General features: G+C 41.2%; 1 protein-coding gene across 1 annotated transcript in view; it reads right to left on the bottom strand.

The window, feature by feature from the left end:
• Window positions 1-16201, bottom strand: part of SCARB2 (scavenger receptor class B member 2) — a 70557-nt gene that overhangs the window by 34817 nt on the left and 19539 nt on the right. The window contains exon 2 of the mRNA XM_060012335.1: window positions 15955-16112. Within this exon, the coding sequence (XP_059868318.1) occupies window positions 15955-16112 (158 nt within the window). The remainder of the gene's footprint in view (window positions 1-15954; window positions 16113-16201) is intronic.

Here is a 16201-nt window from a genome sequence, read left to right as displayed (position 1 = left end):
TCCATGGTACTTAGTAGATACTAATTAATCCTACTGATTGATGTCAAACACTCCAGGACATCACAGGCTCAGAATACAGTTTACTGTTTGTTAATCACAATGATAGCCCTAGTCACTAAGAAAAGGTTGATTACGCCCCATGAACTGTTTAATCTGGCAGGAAAATACATATTGATTTTACAGATATTTCATTTAAAACGTTTTTTTAAAAGAAGTTCTCACTTTTTAAAACAAAAAAGAATTTTTAATCTCCTGAATGTTTAGGCAAAATCTCACCATCACAGAAGGCAAAAAATACGCCTGAGATAAGGAAACCAAAAGGAATAATTTTAATCAATTGGAAAACTAACATCTCTGCAATATCTAATTCCTCAGAGGTGTTGGATAAATTAGATACATTCAATATCATATAATCCAATGTCCCAAGTCATTTCTGTTCTCCATTCACCCAATGCTCCCTGTTGAGGATTCCTACAAGAAGTGACTGAACACACTGGGTAGAGTCTGGATTGAGATCTGATTGTCAGGCTTGCATTCAATCCTGGCTTCATCCGTTACTAACTTCTGTGCCTCAGTTTCCTCATCTGTAAAATGGAAATAACAGCATCCCTTCCTTGTAGGGTTGTTGTGAGAATTAAAGCCACATAAGCTTGACATCCAGTTAGAACACTACCTGGCGCATACTAAGTGCTTTAGGAAACATTAGCTACTAATATCATGTAGGAGGGGGCTTGTGCTAAGTTCTTGAGATGGAGAGATGTTAAGACCTGGGTCCTGTCCTCAGCAGAGCAGAACAGGCTGCCGTTTAAAGGGCTACCTCACATGTAGAAAGAGCTCTGAAGCTGACCCCAAGGTGCTAGGTCGGGGGCAGGGGGGGTGGGCAACTGGAATGGGTGTCCTGAGGGAACACTGGGCAGGAGCACACTTGGTTCCAGAAGGAGTAGGCTTCCCGGGAGTGGGAGGGTGGAGGGGCTCCCAGACAGAGGCAGAGGGAGAGCAAGGCAGGCAGCATCGCACGACAGCACAGGATGTGTTTCCTAAGTGGAGGGTGAGAAAACTGTGGTGGGGCAGAGGATGACGCATTGCAGAGGCGGTTTAGAAAAAGCAGCCAGGACTTCCCTGGTGGCGCAGTGGTTAGGAATCTGCCTGCCAATGCAAGGGGCACGGGTTCGAGCCCTGGTCTGGGACGATCCCACATGCCGCGGAGCAGGTAGGCCCGTGTGCCGCAGCTCCTGGGCCTGCGCTCTGCAGCCCGTGAGCCACAACTGCTGAGCCCATGAGCCACAACTACTGAGCCTGTGCTCCGCAGCGGGGGAGGCCGCCGCGGTGAGAGGCCCGCACACCACAGCGAAGAGTAGCCCCCGCTCCCCGCAGCTAGAGAGGGCCCACGCACAGCAATGAAGACCCAACACAGCCAAAAATAGATAAATAAATAAATAAAAAGCTTCTTCCAACTTTGTGTATGTTAAAAAAAAAAAAAGGAGCAGCCTGCAGCTCGGGGCATGGCAGGGAAGTGAAGTGCAGTCAGAGTGGATGGGATGACCCAGAAGAGAGGGCAGAGCAGGAAAGCCGGCCAAAGGCGGAGTCTGAACAGCGGGCTGCTGAACTTTCTATCACCACTGCCTTGTCAACTAGGAGAAAGACTGAAAACCCAGAGTCCACAGCAGGACTCGGAGAAAAAGCACTGGGTAGGGGGTGGGCGGTGGCCCATGTTTGTTGGCCATGTATAAGAAACAGCTTCACTGATGAAGACGGAAATGGTTCCCCGTCCTCCAAGTGTTACCCTGCTGGCTCACCCAGGACTCCACATGCATTTAAAACCCACCTGGTTGCCGCCTTTTTGTACAGGATAAGAAGCAGATCTTTTTCTATTTTTCTCACTTTTGATTTTTTAAAAAACTGATTTATCTAAAGCTATTTCTGTTTCTATTTTGAGAAAAACGGTCCTATCAGAGTAGAGTGAGTCAGGTTTAGAAAAAGAGATAAGCATCCTCTTACAATAATGGAAACAAAAACCATGGCATTTAAATTTTTTTCTACCATCTCTTTGGTATTTAAAAAAAATATATATATATATAGCTTGGCTCAGAGTTGAGTAAAGGACCAAAGGAATAAGAGTACAGCATTTGAAACTTTAAACTAAGTTCCTATCTTGGCTAAATTGTAAGGAGACAATTAGATCCATAAGAAATTAAATGTGAAAAAAAGAGAACTACAAGAAAATAGACTTGAATATCAAACCTTTGAAGGAAGTGGGACTTTTTAAACTCAGAAATGATAGAAAAGTTCATTACAGAATAGATTTGGTTACATATAAATTTTAAAATTAAAAATGCAAACAAGGGCTTCCCTGGTGGCGCAGTGGTTGAGAGTCCGCCTGCCGTTGCAGAGGACACGGGTTCGTGCCCCGGTCCGGGAAGATCCCACATGCCGCGGAGCGGCTAGGCCCGTGAGCCATGGCCGTTGAGCCTGCGCGTCCGGAGCCTGTGCTCCACAACGGGAGAGGCCACAACAGCGAGAGGCCTGCGTACCGCAAAAAAAAAAAAAAAAAAAAAAAAAAAGCAAACAATAGAGAAACAGTTGCCACAATTGTGACACAGGGTTAATGTTGTTATTATATAAAAAGCTTATGGAGTGGCATGAACACACCGGAACCCAGACAGGCAAACTGGCAAAGGACAAGAACTAAGAATGTGGAAACACAATCGGTTGGCAAACATGAGGAGAACATTCAATCCATGTGGTAACCAAAGGATGGAACGAGAACTGATAGACATATCCAAGAAGAAGGGAGTGGTTAAGTATAGTAATATATTTCCTCTATCTCTTGAATATTATCATCACGAAAATATATTTGTATAATGACTAACACATACATGGGAAAATACCTCTGATGTAATATTAAGTGAGTAGAATATACTCGTATGTACATGAACATGCATAAGTATATACAGTATAACCATGTAAAAGTAAGACACAACCATGTGAAAATGACTGAGAATCTACCCATTAGCACTGGTTATCTTTGAGACAGTGAAACCATGGAGGGTAGCAGTAGTTTTTTTATTTTACTTTCCTGTACTTTCAACTTTATCTTTGCTGCTTATATATATTACTTTTATAAGATAAAATATATTTTACTCTTTTAAAGGTAATGCTATATATGATATTGTACATGTTGATTACTTTATAATCCAGTATTACTTAATGGTCAGTGAATAATAATTAAAAAACACTTAGGAAATATTTGTCCCTCACATCTTTTTCCTTACTATCAAAGCAGTAATAAGACCTTATAAAAGAAATTAACAATCCAAACAGCAAAACTAAGAAAGTCAAGGAGAAGATGTTTAATGGGATATTGTAAATTCAGCAAATACATGTTAGAAACATGAAAGTTAGTTGATAGAGCCCTTGGACACATTAATTTTTTAAAAAATTCTTGAAATGCTAAATAGTAGGCAAAATAGAAAAAGAAACCGGACAAAATGAAAAATCTCAAAAAGGTTGCAGAAGCCATTGGATACACAATTTTAGGCAAGTAGGTCACTAAGCAACAGGATCGTGAGGCAAATTAGCTTTGTGTCAACAGAACTGTTCCAGGGCTGCTCCATCCACAGCTTAATAAAAATGTAAATAACACACTACATTCCTTAAACCAGACTGACTGGCTTTTTATCTACCTGTGGAACTTCCACCATCTTTTTCCAAAAACACTAATATTCTGAACTCATGAATACGTGAAAGTCATGGGGAATGTGCCACTGTAAATTGTGTGTCCCATCAATCAGGCCCTGCACTGCCCAGCGTGGCCTCCCCATCTCAGAGACTCCCACCCCAGGCCAGTCCACACTGACCAATGGGGGGCCGCATGCCCTCGCCTTCTTTGCACACACACAGCTGACTCAGTCTGGACGGAACCTGTGGGACTGTCAAATACTGGGGCAGAGCTACTGGAATGTTCTGTCTTTCCCATGTAGCTAAACAATAGCATAATTAAGTCATAAGTGACAGAGATCAGATCCACCAAATGATTACAGAAGACCCATTAGAGGGGCTGTAGGTCTCCCTAAAAAGCCAGGTTTTCCTACAAATCCCAGTTCACAGCCCACTCAACCCTACTAGGAACACTTAGCAGTTTGTAATGCACATGTGAGTAGCCGTTCCTAAACAAAGTCACTCATTTTCAGGACCCTATTCCCCTTTCCTGAACCTGTCCTTGGGTCCTGGGTTTCCCTGACTCAGTCCTGGGGTTCCAGCTGAGCCACTTGTGTCCTGTGGATTTAAACCACGGCTGAGGATGTTTCATTCACTTATTCTATAGATATTCACTGGACACTGGATATGCAGAGATGAAAGGATTTGGTTCTTTCCTTTCACTTTATCACATACCAGGCAGAGTGCATTCAAAGTCAGGGAAAATCTAGGGGAGAACAGAGAGAGGTGGTGGAGTTCCTTCTTGACTGAGGGAACGGCATGCTTACTGACAGGGTAGGGTGTCTAGGGCTGTAAAATTAATTGGAGTTTGGTTAGAACCGTGCTGTCCACTATGGTAGCCACTAGCCACACGAGGCTATTACACACTTGAACAGTGGTTAGTCCTAAATTCAATGTGCTATAATGTAAAATACACATGGATTTCAAAGACTTCCTATGAAAAAAAGAATGCAAAGTGCCTTGTTAATAATTCTGAATATTGATTACATGTTTAAATGATACTATTTTAAGTAGTTTGGAGGTAAATGAAATATTCAAATTAATTTCTCCTGTTTCTTTTTACTTTTTTTTTAATGTGACTCCTAGAAAATTTTAAATTACATATATGGCTCATATAAAGAAAAACAAAAATGTTGCCTGCAATTACAGTTCCACAAAGATCAAGCCATCAGCCACTGCAGTAGCCCACCGACAGTGAGCCTGAGGGGAATTCAGGATGGAGAAAAACAGGAAGCATTCTGTGCTTTGGATATCAGCCCCTAGATAGTCAAGGTTCATATCTAAGGAAATATTTCAATGACCCTAGATTCTTGCATCTTCCCATACATAGAAAACAACTTAAATCATTAACTTGAAATGTCTATTCTTTGTGATTAGCAGTAACTTTTTGATGTTCAACTATGTGTTTCTTTCCAGCAAAAAAGTTCACATATATCCTGGCCCCTCCCTTACCTCTTCGGGACAGTTTCTCAGAGGTATCTGAAAGGCTGTCTCCTGGACTATAGGCCTCAGTAAGAGTAAACTCAACTCACAGCTCTTATGTTGTGCCTTTTTTTTTTTTTTTGTCAGCAGTTTTGGCAACCATGAAGACCCAGAGCAGACGTCTCTCCTTCGCCTGAATTCTACAAGGATCCAGAGCCTTGACACCAGCAGGGCCCCTTGTGCCAGTCTGCCTCCTCAACGAGTCCAGACAAATTTAAGTGAGTCTCTCTTAGTACCGGATCTCCCACTCTTAGCTGAAGATCTTGAGTTTATTCAGAGGTTGTTAAACTCCTCACTATGAGGGGTAGGTTATCTTTGAACTTAGGTTCCAGAAGAGGTGCCTGTATTTGCTCAACTGAAAGACACTGAGGTTACCCTCAGGTGATAAACACTGGGATGAGTTTGCTCAGCTGAAAGACCCTAAGGAGGCTTGGACTAGGTGATTAAGTAGGAAGCTGACCTGACATCCTTCCTCAATTTGGCTACCTTAACAGACTCTGTCGGGATAAAAGTGAAGATATCACATGAAAGCTTTGCTCAGAGGAAGAGGGACAAGGGTCCTCCCAGTCCGTTATGGCTTTCTCAGGCAACTAAGACATTTATGGGAGTGATGGAAGCAGAGTCCCATAAGGAAACCCACTCATTAGTTTAAAACGTGCTTGTCTGGGGACCATGTATGAGAGTTGGCCACTCACTGATCCCAGCACCAATGGTTGTTTTAGAAGAGACACGTAGAAGAGCAGAAGTGACTCTAGGGTAACACCTAGAGGGGTTAAGCTCACAAGCAGCACATTGCCCATCACACAATTTCATTAGTAAATTTTATTCCTGACAAATTCAACTTTAAAATAGGAAACAGTTTCTCAAACAGAGAAATGAGGGGTATCAGAAAGCCAACCTCCAACTAACAACTAAAACCCAGCCAGGTTTAGGGATGTACAGAATTTATACTTGCAAGTACTTAAGTGAGAACTAAGGAAATCTCACCCTAAAAATGGCTGAGAAGGGGCTCTTTTTGCCATTCTAAAACTGGTTTTTGCATACGCAGTTAAAGAAAGCCAGCTTGATAAAATATCTTTTCAGATTTCTGACCTTAAAGGAACAAAAGCCCTCTTAGGACTTAGGAGGAACTTGCATTTCTCTCCCTATGCCTTTGAGATGTAAATGTTCTACTTGATTGTCTTAGGTATTTTGTTCTGTGTTTTGAGAGCACAGTGTCCGCCATCAGGAAAGTACACATACGATGTACATTTGACAGCCCATCAAATAGACTGGGATTCCAAACAGTCTTTTTGTCTGGCTGTGCCAGCTCTCAGGAAAATTTGTCATAAGGGGTCCCAGTTCATAAGGGACCTTTGTCTTCTCAACCTTCATTGCGTCCACCTGTACAACAAAGGCCTTTATTTTCTTAGACTATTTTTTTTTTTTGCAGTACACGGGCCTCTCACTGTTGTGGCCTCTCTCGTTGCGGAGCACAAGACGCGCAGGCTCAGTGGCCATGGCTCACGGGCCCAGCCGGTCTGCGGCATGTGGGATCTTCCCGGACCGGAGCACGAACTCGCATCCCCTGCATTGGCAGGTGGACTCTCAACCACTGCACCACCAGGGAAGCCCTCTTAGACTATTTTTTTGGAGTGAATTTTCTGGATCTTCTGAAGGCTGCATCCTTTGCACTCCCTTGTTGCGGGTGCCTGTTGCATCTTACTGGTTATCATTATTAAGATACTACTCATCAATGGCCAGACAATGGATCTTTTAAATTGAAGAAACTTCTAAATTGGTAAATTTTTAGAGAACTCTCATTATAAATAGCTGTTTTATTGGTACCTATAAAAAGAGCAAATTAAAAGGTAGATACAGAGGTTTATTAACAACCTCTGAATAAACTATGGGAATTCTTAAGATTCTAACCTTAAGAATTCCCATAGTTTAAAATAAAATAAAACAAAACGATTTGGGAAGCCTTATTTGTAGTCTTGGCTTTCCCTTGATGGGTCTTAGGATACTAATAAAAACATCAGGTTAATTAACGTTAATCCGGTTGATTAACAAGGGAATAGGAAATGTTGAGGGGGAAGTCAAGAGACTGCTTCCCAACAAGGTGGAAATTTTAAAGGGACTCGTCCCAGCAGGATAGAAATCTTTAGATAGTGATTTAAAAATGCGATAAATAAAATGGACATTGATGAGATTAAAACAAGGGCTTCAGGGAATTCCCTGGTGGTCCAGTGGTTGGGACTCTGTGCTTTCACTGCCGAGGGCCCAGGTTCAATTCCTGGTCAGGGAACTAAGATCCCGCAAGTCGCACAGCGTGGCCAAAAAACAAAATAAAACAAACAAAAAACACAAAGGCTTTGATACAACATTACCCAAAGTTGAATGGGCCAAAGAGACCCCCTACTGGTCCCCCCAACATTAAAGGGCCCCAATCAAGTCTGGTTTATTTAGCCCAGTAAAAAAAAAATTTTTTTTAAGGCTGGAATAAAATTATACTAAGATACCTAACCAGCAATTGCTTGAGGCAACAGTTAGGCTAATTAATCAAATTAAAGATTGACAAAAGGGCCTGGGTCACTTGGCTAAAGTTAAAGGTATAAGAGTTGATAGAATTGAGATAAAAATTTATTTTTTAAAAATTGGTGTATTTGGGGCTTTCCTGGTAGCGCAGCGGATAAGAATCTGCCTGCTAATGCAGGGGACACGCGTTCAATCCCTGGTCCGGGAAGATCCCACATGCTGCAGAGCAACTAAGCCTGTGCGCCACAACTGCTGAGCCTGTGCTCTAAAGCCCGCGAGCCACAACTACTGAGCCCGTGTGCCACAACTACTGAAGCCCGTGTGCCTAGAGCCCATGCTCCACAACAAGAGAAGCCACCGCAATGAGAAGCCCATGCACCGCAACGAAGAGTAGTCCCCACTTGCCACAACTAGAGAAAGCCCACACACAGCAACAAAGACCCAACGCAGGCAAAAATAAATTTTAAAAAAAATTGGCATATTTGAATGGGCTTTCTGTGAGATGGTTACATCTCTTTTGCCTATTTATACTGTGGGATAGACATTATGTCTCACTGGGGAATGCTTCTCCTGCCTGGTATTATAATACAGAGCATATAAATCTGCCCCTAAGGCAGTATTAATTAAACATACTAAAGGAAACAGAGTTACCTGAGCCCGCACAATATGAAACAAAAACTGGGGGCTAATATTCAGGGCCTAATAAAGCAACAGTGGAGACTTTTTTTGCCCCTAGGGTAAATTGGTCTGGGTTTGACTTGTGCACTCAGAAAGAGGGCCTTTGTTGAATGCCTTGTGCAAACTTTTGAAGGCATGATAAAATGAACCCTAAAGTTCTAGAACATAGAACTCCTAATTTCCAGTTTAGCTGGAAATCTTCTCATTGATATAAAAAAGCAAATTAAAGAAAATGTAGTTGCATAAATCAATCATTTGATATTATTTAGGCAGACCAGTTCTTTGGGGAATTGAAAGCAACTGTCTTTGTAAAAAGGCTAAGTCATCTAAGCAAATAAATTTAACTTACACCAACTGTTATTTATAAACTAGTAAGTTTATATTGTAATACCTGATTCACGACTAAGTTGTAAAATGAAGTTATGAGATCTCTGGTTATGTCTGTTATATGTCTGTGTGTACATTATAGATATGTCTCTACCTCCAGACAGTATCATCAATATTAATTTATAAAGGAGCCCTATTTAACTGACTTACAGGAGGCACTTAGAAATTAAATATTTTTGAATGTAATAGAAACTAACCCAAATGAATTTCAAGTTCATGTAATCTGGGAAATGTTCAATATTAAATTAATATATGGTTTAAAGTTTAAGTTTGTTGGTTTCATTAATACAGACATGTCTTACTTTTATTGAACCTAGTCAAATATGTTCATATTATTTCTGTTTTAAAATTTATCAGCAAGAAAAATAGCTTGGAATGATGGCTGACGTGGTCTAATGTCTCCTGAAGTTTTCAGGGTAATCTAAATATAATTGTTGGAAACAAATGAGTTAAATAGATATAAATGGGATAAGAGCCATTTAGTGTACTGTTTAAGAATTATGTTTTATGGTATGTCTACTTAAAAATAGTTTCTCCAGATTTTTGGTAACTTGAAACTTTAGAGTTTTGCTAAGTTAAGTTAAATGATGGAAATGTACTAAATATCTAGATCATTCCCAAATAAAGATACTGAAAACCTGATTACTGAAAATAGGCTTCCTTTTATAGAGAAATTAAAGATATTTAGCACCATTAATAAATGTTTTGTGTCACATTGAAAATTTTTCCATAAAAGGGCATGTTTTTATTTATTTTTTAATAATTATTTTTTAAAGATCTTAATTTTTAAAACTTATTTATTTTTGGCTGCATTGGGTCTTCGTTGCTGCACGCAGGCTTTCTCTAGTTGCAGCAAGCGGGGGCTACTCTTCGCTGCAGTGCAGGGGCTTCTCAATGTGGTGGCCTCTCTTGTTGCAGAGCACAGGTTCTAGGTGCGCAGGCTTCAGGAGTTGTGGTGCGTGGGTTCAGTAGTTGTGGCTAGTGGGCTCTAGAGCACGGGCTCAGTAGTTGTGGTGCATGGGCTTAGTTGCTCTGCGGCATGTGGGATCTTCCCAGACCAGGGCTCGAACCCATGTCCCCTGTATTGGCAGGCAGATTCTTAACCACTACGCCACCAGGGAAGCCCCAAGGGCACATTTTTAAAAATCATAAATGGTATTTATAAGTTTGCCAATCTACAGAATGCTAACATAAAAGTACATACTTGCTTACTTCTTAGTTTTCACTAGAAATTAAGGTTTTAAAAATTTTTAATTTTTATTGAAGTATAGTTGACTTACAATATTGTGTCAGTTTCAGGTGTACAGCAAAGTGATTCAGATATATATAGATATATATGTATATATATCTATATATACATATTGATATATATTCTTTTTCAGATTTCTTCAGATTCTTATCCTCTATAGGTTCTTTTTCAGATTGTTTTCCAGACTCTTATCCTTTATAGGTGTATATATATATATATATATATATATATTTTTTTTTTTTCTTTTTCAGATTTTTATCCTTTATAGGTTATTATAAGATATTGACTATAATTCCCTGTACTATATAGTTATGATTCTAATTATTCCTTAAAATGTTGTATTGTCACAGAAATAACCAAGTTGCTTTGTCAACTGCACTGTAATCAAATCTTTAACCATGTCATTTTAAGTCTTTTGTTATTTATAGACAGTCATTGTTTTATTCTGATGCTTTTACAAAAATGAAAATCTTCAAGAAAATTCATAAAAAGGATTTTTTGACAAATATAGGTTTCTGATGACTTTTAGATCATACCACTGAACTGGGTAAGAAATTATAAAACTCTAATAGAAAACTTGATGCGTTTATCAAGATCAACAAGAATTAATTATATGGAACTTAATGAACTGAAAAATATGATTTATAATCTTATGATTTTTTTCTGAAATATACTGGCTTTTAATCTTTGTGTTCCAGAAAACCTTTCCTCTTATGCTAACTATGATATGTGGCAAGTTGATGAAGTATACCTCTGCAAATGAAGATGAAACATTTATCTTTTTCTCTTTACCTAATCTCTCCAGAATTTGGCTTCTCTAACTGGCTCCCCTCTGGACTTGATGGCTTATTGAGATCCAGATTACAACTAGTTATACTAATCATTGTTTTAATTTGTTCTCTCTTTGTTGTTTTCAAACTATTTATACTTTTTGTCTCTCTGCTATACTATCTTATTAATGTTACTCGTTAGTTTACTTATATTCTATTTTATCAGATTGTTGTATCCTGCATTACCTGATGTGTAACCAGGCCTCCAACAAAATTAATGATGGCTAAATATCTTGAGGCAATTGATCACACATATATATATGATCACATATATATCACATATATACAGATAAAGGTAATTGTAATAGTGCAACTTTAAATATGGGAAGAAACAACAAGGGGAAAACATTTCCTGGATCATAATAGAGTAGGAAAACAGAAGATGCAGAGGATTTTAGGTTGTTTAGGTTAATAGGGCCTAAGCCAGATATAGCATATGAATGGCCTATCACTAAGATCCTTGCCTGACCTGGGAATAAGCACTCCTAGGGCTGTGGGACAAATTGGTCATGAAATGCCTCCCAAGCCTTGGTCAAATTTATGACCAAGGTGGGGCACTGTAAACAACAAAAAAATGTTGCTTGCCCTTTTAGTTCTATAGGATCAAGCCATTAGCTCCTGCAGTTGCCTACCAAAACTGAGCCTGAGGGGAATTCAGGATGGAGAAAAACAGGAAGCATTTTGTGCTTTGGATACCAGCCCCTAGATAATTAAGGTACATACCTAAGGAAATATTTCAATGACTCAGATTCTTGCATCTTCCCATACATAGAAAAGCACTAAAATCATTAACTTGAGATGTCTGTTTTTGTGATTAGAAGTAATCTTTTGATGTTTTGACTACATGTTTCTTTTTCCTGCAAAAAAATTCATATATATTCTGACTCCTTCCTTACCTCTTTTTTTTTTTTGCTGCACCTAGTGGCATGTGATCTTAGTTCCCTGACCAGGGATCCAACCCATGCCCCCTGCATTGGAAGTGTGGAGTCTTAACCACTGGACTGCCAGGGAAGTTCCCCTTCCTTACCTCTTTAGAACAGTTTCTCAGAGCTATCTGAGAGGCTGTCTCTTAGGCTATAGTCCTCCGTAAGACACAGAATAAACTCAACTCACAGCTCTTATGTTGCACGTTTTTGTTTTGTTTTTTTTTTGCGGTACGCGGGCCTCTCACTGCTGTGGCCTCTCCCGCCGCGGAACTCAGGCTCCGGACGCGCAGGCTCAGCGGCCATGGCTCACGGGCCCAGCCGCTCCGCGGCATGTGGGATCTTCCGGGACCGGGGCACAAACCCGCGTCCCCTGCATCGGCAGGCGGACTCCCAATCACTGCGCCACCAGGGAAGCCCTGTTTTTTTTTTTTTTTTTTTTTTAATTTGACACTCATATTAAATTTCTATTGGACAGTTCTGGTTATAGCATAGAATTAGCTCTGGTTGGAGAATAAAATTCTAGGTTGAGAGTGCCAAAAAATTAAATTAAAATCAAACAAAGAGGCTATATATACAGAAGAAGCTGGGGTGCTCAGGCCTTGAACATCACACAGGGAGAGTCACTAGGACCCTGAGCAGAGAAGGAAAGGAAATGTCAGCTGTGTCCTTTGGAAAATCACTGTGGCAGTGAAATGGGAGAGACCAGGGCAGGGTGAAAACCGGAGGCAGGAAAACTCATGGAGCAAAAATGAAATATCAGTGAGTGACCAATCTGCCTTCCAACCTACAGGATCTGCTCTTGGGATTCTTACCTTCGCTGTGCCTTGGGCCCTGTGGCAGCCTGGTAGATCCTTTCTCAGATAAATGTCTTTACACACAGAAAATAAAATACCCAGGATTACAAAGGAAACCAATGACTGAAATACAGGTGTCACTGTAAAAATCTGTGATATGGTAATATGTGTGCTTCTTTACTGACATTTTAAATAAAATGTAGCAGCAGGTCTAACAACTACTGTAATTTTTTTTTTTTTTTTTTTTTTGCCTGCGTTGGGCCTTCGTTGCTGCACACAGGCTTTCTCTAGCTGAGGCGAGCGGGGGCTACTCTTTGTTGTGGTGCATGGGCTTCTCATTGAGGTGGCTTCTCTTGTTGCGGAGCACGGGCTCTAGGCGCGCGGGCTTCAGTAGTTGCAGCACAGGGGCTCAGTAGTTGTGGCTCGTGGGCTCTAGAGCACAGGCTCAGTAGTTGTGGCACACGGGCTTAGCTGCTCCGCGTCATGCGGGATCTTCCCGGACCAGGGCTGGAACCCGTGTCCCCTGCACTGGCAGGTGGATTCTTAACCACTGTGCCACCAGGGAAGTCCACAATTACTGTAATTTTTAAGTATTTATGAACATGAATTATATTTTGAGCAACCGCTATCATGAGACACAACGATATCTGTGTTTCCATTAGTGGTGAAGTCACGGTACCGCTAACACTGCTGTGATCTGTTGCCTACATTTATACTCAAAGGAAATGCTAAATTTTAGTGAGTGGTTAACGAAAATGAACTGTAATTTTTCCCCCCAAGTCACAGACCACCTGGAATTCTATCCATAACCCCTTAGGGATCCATGGATCAAGGGTTAAGGACCCTTGTGAGATGTTCCCAGGCTTCCCTAAGGAGTCAGTTTAGGTCCCTCTAAGATGGGAACATGCAGGAAGTATGGTAACAGTTGGACGCTATTTTATTTCTAGGATTTATTTATTCCCATGACCACATCTACAACAGCATATTAAGGCAGCAGACACAATGGCCCAGAAGATGTCTTAATGGAACACTGGGTTTCCTCGGGTTATGGTTAGAACCCATGTCTTTTTCTCAATGAGGATAATCATGACAGGAACAGGCCCAGGAGACCCAGAGGGAAGACTGTTTGTTGGGGTTTTTCTTTAGTTCTCAGGTGAGTTTATTCTCGTAGGGAGGAAGTCATCCGTCTCGCTGGAAGGAATTTAGTTACAAAACAAAACCAGAAAAAGACAAATACTGTACGATTCCACTTATATGAGATATCTACAGCAATCAAATTCATAGAAACACAGTAGAATGTTGGTTCTTAGGGGCCCAGGGTGGGGAGAAAAGAGGAGTTATTTAATGGCTATACAGTTTCAGATCTGCAAGATGAAAAAGTTCTGGAGGTCTGTTTTGCAACAATGTGAATATGTTTAACACTACTGAACTGCACCTAAAAATGGTAAAGATGGTACATCTTTTTTTTTCTTAATAATTTTTTAAAAATTAATTAATTAATTTATTCTTTTATTTTTGGCTGCATTGGGTCTTCGCTGCTGCACGTGGGCTTTCTCTAGCTGTGGAAAGTGGAGGCTACTCTTTGTTGCAGTGTACGGGCTTCTCATTGCGGTGGCTTCTCTTGTTGCAGAGCACAGACTCTAGGCGTGCGGGCTTTAGTAGTTGTGGCTCGCAGGCTCAGTAGTTGCGGCACACGGGCTTAGTTGCTCCGCGGCATGTGGGATCTTCCCAGACCAGGGCTTGAACTCGTGTCCCCTGCATTCGCAGGTGGATTCTTAACCACTGCAACACCAGGGAAGCCCAAGATGGTACATCTTATGTGGGGTTTTTTTTTTAAATCACCATAAAAATGGTTAAAACTGCAAAACAAACAAACAGGACGCTCAGAGCCTAATTCTGGCTCAACTTCTAATTGTCACGAAGCTGGACAGCCTCAAATGCAGGCCTGGTTCTACCCAGTACCTGGAGTTTCTCGAGGTTTTAAAGGTATAAAAACGCTTTTGAAAATGAGGACCCAAGTGTTGTTTATTTTTTAAAATTCTACTATATAATGATAAAGCTCATCTTTACGATTCTGGGTACTGATTTCCACAGAAGGGACCAAGACAATCCCCTAAGACTAATAATAACATCAAACACTTAATTAGCGTGAATTCTGTGCCAGGCAGTAGTCTAAGCACTTTATAAATACTTGACTCACTTAGTCCTCAAAACAATCCCACGGTGGATGTCCTATTTTTATCCCCACTTTATAGATAAGGAAACTGAGGCTCGGAGGACTAGTAAGTGGCAGAAGTGAGGTTCACAACAGGTCATTCGACTCCAGGGTCAAACCATAAGCACCTGAGGCAGGGATCGGGATTTTTATCTCTCAAGTCCAGCGCTGAGACAGTGCTGACTCACAGGAAATGAATCAGGGGGCAACCATTTATTGAGCGATCGGTTGCGATAGAATTGTGAGGCATTTTTACCATGCAGCAGTTCTGAAGAAGAAAGATCTCGCTGTCTGCTTGCTCTACTATTTTTTTTTTAAACTTGGTAAGGAGAAACTTTGTTGGAAAGAGGCGTGTGGGGCAGTGTACTGTCCTAGCGGGTTGCGGCGATACGGCAACAGTGGGGAAAATACTTTGACCATAAGATCCCCCAGCATCTCCCTCTATTAATCTTTTCAAAAAAATGATTAAAGCAATGCTCCTAACTCCTAACCCACCCTACCACCTGGTTATCTCTTGTACTCTGGAGGAGTGGGAAAAGGAGTGAATATGAAGAGACAGAAAAACCACAAGGTCCTACTGTGTAGCACAGAGAACTATATTCACTATCCCATGATAAACCATAATGGAAAAGAATATAAAAAAAGAAGGTACAGACACGTGTATAACTGCATCACTTTGCTGTACAGCAGAAAGTAACACAACATTGTAAGTCAACTATACCTCAGTTTAAAAAAAAAAGAAAAAGAAGAGACAGAAAGTCCTGTCTCCAGACCAACAATGAATTCTAGGAACTGGTCTAAAACTAGGGATGTGGCGGAGAGAAATAGGAAAAGACCCTAAAAGTCACCAAAGAAAATCGCAGGACGACCTTAAAAGGGTAGGGAGTGGAGGGCAGCTCTCCGTCGCTCAGTAGCCACATTCTGCCACCTTAGGAGGAAGCAGCTGCGTTTCTAAACATAACAGGCTGAGTCTGGCCAGGTCCACAAAGCCACTGACATGTGTGCCAAACACCAGCAGCATTTCAGACAACTGTAGCCGGAACATGTGCCCCCCACGCAGCACACAGAGGATGCTCGTGGGAAGAGACGGGGGCTCAGGCTACAGCAGGGGGTTGCTCCATTTTCTCGCTGGTATGGCAGGGAGGGGGTCGGGACTCACCTGTAGGTGTAGGGCCCCACTTCTTCCAACCGAGGGGTCTCCCCTCTGAGGACCTCCTCTGGATTGGTGACATTGAAGAAATAGAACTGGGTGTGCACGGGCAGAGGGGGCTTCCTCCAGGACTCAAAGGTCTCCGAGCCATTCCTTAACACAATATTCTAGGGGAGAAAACCAAAAGGGGATTTACGTAGTGTAAGGCAGTTGGCTTTGAACACAGAGGCAGAACGAGGGACACCCTGTCCTTTGA

The sequence above is a fragment of the Delphinus delphis genome, chromosome 5, assembly GCF_949987515.2.
Source record: "Delphinus delphis chromosome 5, mDelDel1.2, whole genome shotgun sequence".
NCBI classification, from domain to species: Eukaryota; Metazoa; Chordata; class Mammalia; order Artiodactyla; family Delphinidae; genus Delphinus; species Delphinus delphis.
The sequence above is the reverse complement of the archived record's forward strand: the minus strand, read 5'-3'. Positions and strand labels throughout refer to the sequence as shown.